Source organism: Phaethon aethereus (genome assembly GCF_964289735.1).
Source record: "Phaethon aethereus genome assembly, chromosome: 11".
Lineage (NCBI taxonomy): Eukaryota > Metazoa > Chordata > Aves > Phaethontiformes > Phaethontidae > Phaethon > Phaethon aethereus.
In genome coordinates this window covers 17,137,488-17,144,195 of record NC_138587.1, presented here as the reverse complement: position 1 = coordinate 17,144,195, position 6,708 = coordinate 17,137,488, and the positions used below count along the sequence as shown (strand labels likewise).

General features: G+C 56.6%; 1 protein-coding gene across 1 annotated transcript; it reads left to right on the top strand.

The window, feature by feature from the left end:
• Positions 1–80: 80 nt before the first annotated feature.
• Positions 81–6,708, top strand: PPM1M (protein phosphatase, Mg2+/Mn2+ dependent 1M; the record flags this gene model as incomplete). Its single annotated transcript, XM_082004451.1, has 10 exons — positions 81–298; positions 1,548–1,671; positions 2,371–2,625; positions 3,141–3,253; positions 3,836–3,920; positions 4,234–4,352; positions 4,821–4,884; positions 5,744–5,851; positions 6,130–6,278; positions 6,564–6,708. 10 exons carry the CDS (start codon positions 81–83, stop codon positions 6,706–6,708), a joined length of 1,380 nt encoding a protein of 459 aa, XP_081860577.1.

The window sequence follows — 6,708 nt, the reverse complement described above, 5'->3', positions numbered from 1 at the left end:
CCGCCGCGCCGGGGCCGCACTGCGGCGCCGCCTGGCGGAGCTCGGCGGCAGCGCCGCGCATGCCTGAGACGGGCCCCGCCATGTCTGCCGAGTGGCTGAGGCGCTTGCGGCGGGGCGGCCCCGCCGAGCGGCCCGGCGGCGCGCAGGGGCCTGGGCCGGGCCCGCCGCCCGCAGCCCTCCGCTACCGCCGGCCCAAGTTCCTGCGTGGTGGCGGCGTCGAGGAGAGCCCGCGGGGCGGGCGGGCCGTGCGGGGCACCGGGCCCGAGCGGCCCCTACTTTGGGGCGCGGGCTACGCTGAGTGAGTGCGGGCCGGCAGCGGGGCCGCCCCAGGAAGGGGTCTCCGGGAGACCCCTGGGGGGTGGGAAGCTAGAGGGGCTCCCGGTGTGCTTGGGAGGGGGTAGTGCAGCTTTGGGGGTTTGCCCAGGGTCTGCCTGGTCTTGTGGGGGGTTGGAGGTGCGTGGGGGGCGCGTGGGGGGCTTAGGGGACTCCAGGGAAGGCGCCCAGGGAAGTGGTCGCACCCCACTTCTTCCCCCACGCTGCTGCCCTCGGCTGCAGCCCCGGCCCAAGCACGGAGCTTCAGCCTTCCCCTGGAGAGGGACGGCTCGCAGGCAGAAATCGGCCCCCTGCCCGCATCTGCCTGCAGGGAGGGGAGCGGCTTCCTCCGCCGGTCGCAGCAGCAGTGCCAGGTTTGATGTGGCGGCATGTTTTCCTCGGCCCTTCTCCCTTCCCATCGGTGGCTGGCAGCAGCGTGGGACACACCTGCCCAGCTCCCTGCCAGCATTTAGCTGCCTGCACCTTGCCAGCCACAGAGCATGTCACCATTCTTGTGACAAGTGTCAGGGGCAGCCCCGAGAGCAGCATCAGGTCAGCTCATCCCCTAATGCATCCCCAGAATTACAGTCCCACTGTAATTTTACTGCTGGGATGTTGCCCGTCCCCTGCTCCGCGCTCTGGTTGCAGGGAGCTGATCAGGCAGGGCTCTACCATGGGACTGCTGTGTTGGGCAGCGGCGGGCAGAAAACCCTCCCTTGCAGGGAGATGGGGGAGCAGGGAGGATGTTTGGGGCAGTGGGTGGTTTTGGGGGCTAGAGGCAGTAGGTGTCCATCCCCTTGCTCCTAGCCAAGCGCCTTAAAAGCAAAGGGAGGGTGAGACGGGAATCTCAGAAATCTCTGAGCTGTGCAAGGAGAGCAAAATCCCATCCAGGGACAAACATCAGCAAGGCTGGAAGGAAAAACGATGATGGTAGTTTTGCCAAGGAAGTAGCATAGCGTGGGCTGCTGACAAAGGCTGCCTGAGGCCAGGGTGCTCCAAAACCGGTCATCCCTGTGTCCCCGGATGAGCTTTTCCCTGCTGCACATAAAGGACTTATTTAGGTTCCCAGCAAAGAGATCCTCGAGTTTGAAAAGGGAGCCAGGAGCGTGGGGCTGGAAGGACAGGGCAAGGTGTAAGCCATTCGCAACAGCTGTAGAGCACCCAGCACAGCTGGCTGGGAGCAGACGAGGTGCAGCACATCCAGCACCCTTTACCTAGAGCGTTTGCGTCCCCAGGGTTATCAATGCCGAGAAGTCGGAGTTCAATGAGGACCAGGCAGCCTGCTGTCAGATCTCCATCCGGAGGAGAGAGCCAGGCCTGGAGGAGGATGAGAAATGGCTGATCCTGTGCTCCACGCAGGTATAGCCCACGGGCAGGCTGTGCTCACCCTGCTGCCAGCCCTGGTCCGCACCCAAGGGCCCAGGTACAGGAAACATGGGGTTGCCCCATCAGTCCTACATGCCCACATGCTGAAACCCTTCCTTGGATGCATTTAGGGGACCCGTATACCCTGTGTCTGGCCAGCAAACGCCCAGCTCCGCTTGTACGTGCCATTCCTACTTCCCTGGCCCATAACTTGTGCCATCTGAGGTCATCCGAGCCCTTTACTTGGTGCCCTCACCTTTCCTTTGCTGTCCTCGCTCTGCTTTCAAGGGCCAGTGTGTGTTGTCATCACCAGGGGACAGCAGCACATGGGATGCTCTCACCCAGGAGCAGCTCTGCCTCGCCTCTTGTGAAATGGAGTAGCCCTATCTGCCCTCAGACGCAGAGGAATGGCGCGTGCGGGTGAGCGGCTGCGAATCCAGCTGCTCACAGCTCAGATGATGTGTCTGGCAGAGCAGCACATGGGCATCACATGAGTTTGAACGATGCAGGGGACTAACTGGCAGCAGGGAAGGGTAGGTGGGGTGGAAGAACAGGTGGGGTGGAAGAGCCAGGCAAAACACGTACACCAACGTCCTGGCTGCGAGCCTGCTGTCTGTACGACCTCTCTCCAGCCCCTGTCTTCCCCCTCTCTGAAGCTCCCCGTTGCTGTCTTGTCCTTCTTCCCCACTGCAGTTTCTGACTGGTTACTACTGGGCACTATTTGATGGCCACGGTGGCCCAGAAGCTGCCATCATCGCCTCCAACTATTTGCACTACTGCATCAAACAGAAGCTGGAGGAGGTTGTAGGAGGCATCATCGAGGCCCATCCCCCTATGCATCTGAGCGGACGCTGCGTTTGCGACAGTGACCCCCAGTTCGTGGAGGAGAAGCACATCCATGCAGAAGACCTGGTGGTGGGAGCCCTGGAGAATGCCTTCCAGGAATGCGTGAGTACCCCGTGCAGGGCACCAGTCGTGCTGCCCCGAGCAGTCAGTCTGTCCCTCCTCGCTACCCATGGTGGGCAAGGTCTGCAGTTCTGTAGCTCATGGAGCAGGCACGAACATTCAGGCAGACGTTTAAGTGTGCTGAGATCACGCTGGGTGAGCTCCCCAAGATCTGCCTCAGATCTGTTGCACATGGGCAGTGCTGACCCAGAGCAAAGCTACAGCATCTCTGCTAAACTGCACCCAGGCGATACGCTTCTTTAGGGCTAGATGGTGGCTATTGTCAGACTCGTACAGTGTGTGCAAGTTTGAGATCTCCCCATCACACTCCTAAAACAGTCTTTAGTCCAGTAGCAACAGCTTTGTTGGCTGTACTGAAGCAACATTGTCTCACTTTGCTGGTTTCTCATGGCCCATCTGCAATCAGTTGGCTCTGGATTTCTGCTGGGAGGCACAAGGCAGCTGCGGAAAGCAGCAGCCTGGTTCATGTCTCTCTCCAAACTTGTTTAAACCAACAGGATGAAGTCATTGGTCAGGAGATGGAAGCTACGAACCAGACGGGAGGCTGCACTGCTCTGGCTGCTCTTTATTTCCAGGGAAAGCTGTATGTGGCTAACGCTGGGGACAGCAGGTGAGCCACAATAAAAGGGGGAAGTTGGTGGGGAACAAGAGCTGGGAGATAAGCAGGGTTTCCAGCACCTTATTTAACCCTATAGAAGGTAAATGTGCAGCCCAGCCATTTCCCTCCTGCTTGCCACAGGGCCTGTTAGATGGATGGATGCTCTTGTGCCTCCTTGGAAGGGTTTCAGGATTTCAAGGGCCTAACACTGCCCTGTCGCTGGGCAGTGTTGGGGGAGTAGTGCAGCAGTAAGCTCAGCCTGGCAGGTGTTTAAAAGTGGAAGGTGATTTCAGAGCATCTTAAAGAGCTTCTTCAGCTGGCATTGGCCCACCATTCTTCTAGCAGTGAGCTCTACCATTGTCAAACCAGGCAGGCTCAGTTCTCTGCTGCAACAGTGAAATTACAAGAGTTATTTAATACACTGGCACTTCTAAACGTTCCTGGGTGCAGAGCTATTCTCTGGCCTTGCTCTGCCGCTGGTTACCCCTGGTCCCACACCTGGCTGACCCTAGGGCTAGTCTTGGTAAGAGGAGGGCTGCAATAATGGGCAAGTGGGAGGACACAGCTTGGCTCTTTGCCTCTTCCCCCTCGTAGGGCAATTCTTGTTCTGAAGGACAACATTGTGCCCATGAGCTGCGAGTTCACACCCGAGACAGAGAGGCAGCGAATCCAGCACTTGGTGAGTGACTCCTTCCACACATCAGGCAATCCAGCTGCAGGCATCCTACTGGGTCAGACAGGGCTTGTGGCAAGAGCACCACCAGCTTTCCTCGAAGGCCACTGTGTGGCCAGAATACCATTGGGCACCAGCCAAGGTGGGCTCAGGGCAAGACTAAGCCTGTTGGTTGAATATGGGAGATGCTGACATCCTTGGGATGTGCTTTCCCAGTTCTGTTCTCCATTCTGCTGCTGGGAGTGCCATTCCTGAGACAGAAGCCGTACTCCATTGAAGCAGAGCCTGTCCATCCTCACACCTTCACTCCCTCTTGCAGGCTTTTCTTTTCCCCAAGCTCCTGGACAGTGAGTTCACACGCTTTGAGTTTCCACGGAGGTTGAAGGGAGACGACGTGGGCCAGAAAGTCCTGTACCGGGATTATTTCATGCAGGGCTGGTGAGTCCTTTCTGCCTGAGGATAAGGGTGCAGCACAGGGCAGCTCTACCTGCTCATAGCGATGGGGAGGTAAAGGGAGAAGGGGCACAGGCCACTGGTGAGAGTGGTGGGCTTGATCTGGCACAGCTTTGCACCATCAAGTGAAGGATGCTGCGAGAAGCCTCGCCCCTGACTGAAGGACTGGTGCACTCGCACGGTGGTTGGAGAACAGTTGAGATGGTCCTTCTGGGCTCCTGTGAGGTGGGGCTGGTGCAGGTACAAGATGGAGAGGAAGGGGGAGGGAAAAACACCTGGGCATTCAGCAAAGGGTCATCTTCACTGCATCTGCTACAGCAACTCACATTGCCCCTGCCTCAGCTGCCTGTGCATGAGGGCACCACAAGGGTTGAATCACAGTTGAAATGCTCTAGCTGTGTTGTACCTTCAAGTCAGACAAATCCCAAATCAACGCCAAATCCTCTGTTCTAGGGGATACAAGATGGTGGAGAAAGCCGACCTCAAGTATCCTCTTGTCCACGGTCATGGGAAGCAGGTAGCTTAATGCTTTACACACTGGGAAGGCAGAGCCAAGTCTACTGGAGGTCCTCGGTGTCCTTGTCACTCACGGTCACGCTCTGGGGCTCTCCGGCATGGTGCAGTCCCACAGCCCCAGTACAGCAGCTCCCTTCACTACCACAGCCCTCCAGATGTTGCACCCTCCAGAAACCTTCTAGCAGAGCAGACAGCGGCCCTGAGCCCACCTGCCTTTTCCTCATCTCCCCTTGCAGATGAGAACTCATTTCAGATGAGGACTATTTCATCAGATCCCACTTTGGACTGCCTCCTCCAGCTCTAACTATCACTTTTCCCACAAACCTCTTCCTCAAGGAGAGGCTGAGAAAAGGAGCGCGGAGGAGGCAGGGAGAAGCAATGACTGCACACATCCAGCGTCTACCTGCTGGGGTTGTGCAGAAAGAGCCCCATCACCTCCCCCAGTGCTACAAACCGCATGCCACCCCCTTGGCAAGGAGTCAGTGCAGAACCTCCTTTGCCAGGAGAAAGGACCCTTCCCCAAACAAACCCAATAATCTTCTTCGCCACCCCAAATCAAGAGCAGATGCCACTGTGGGCTTCCTGGGTCTGTAGCATTACGCAGAGTACATGTACTAACTCCAGAGCACGCCATGGGCCACCACAAGCCATCCACATGCAGGCTGGCTATCTCCATGCTCACATCACGCCATGGATTCTGATCACTCCTCCATCTCTGAAGTCTCCAGGGACTGCCCTGGGTGATGCCTGGGGAGGGGTCCTACAGGCAACAAGTAGATCAGTCAGGACAAGCCACACATCAGCCTTTGAAGCTGCCACATTCTTACATTTCAATACTGTTTTGCTCTCTTTGGGGCCAGGCTCGCTTGCTGGGGACTCTGGCTGTCTCTCGAGGTCTGGGGGATCATCAACTCAAAGTCATCGACACCAACATCGAAGTCAAACCTTTCCTCTCCTGCATTCCCAAGGTCAGTCGCGGCACATGGGAATTGCAGGATGGAATTAAACGCGCTGCTCCTCTGTAGCACCCACCTTTTACAGATGGGCAGGTGTTTTTCCATCCCCCATCTCTCTGCATGCTGCCCAGGGAATCCCCAAGACAGAGGAATAGAAGCATTGCAGCAAGGGGACGTAGAAGATTCACAGCACCCTGGTCCCACCTTGTCACCTGTCGGGGGAAGAGTCATCTCCCTGACCCCTCAGCACACTGCAGGAATTGGCACTGATTTACTCCTGTGCTTTCCAGGTGAATGTATTTGACTTTGCTGTGCATGACATAAAGGAAGACGATGTCCTCATCATGGCAACCGATGGCCTTTGGGATGTTCTGTGCAACAAAGAGGTGGCCCATATGGTCAGGAGCTTCCTTGCAGAAAACAGGACAGATCCTGACAGGTAATAGCAGCTTTGCCATCGTTCTCCCTTCCAGACAACCTGGTCAGACCAAAAGCAGGCTGAGATCACTCTGCTTCTAGGTCAGCTCCAGCACGGCCCAGCAGAGTCCAGTTTCCTGTGACTCTGGAAATTGCCTCCTAATCTTTCCCCAGCCTAAAGAACAATGATAAAGCTGGTCTCTTAAAAAAACCCCTACTATTCTGACAACATAAAGCCACATCTCAGTGTTGTTCTTAAGGGAATAGTGCCATGTTAACCCAAACCTTGCATTTTTTTCCACCACAGATTTTCAGAACTGGCCAAGTGCTTGGTATGCAGAGCAAGAGGAAAGAAGAGAGGCCACCAGTGGATGCTGGATGACAGCCACGAGGCATCCTACGATGACATCTCTGTATTTGTCATCCCACTACACAACAGGGACGAGGACTGA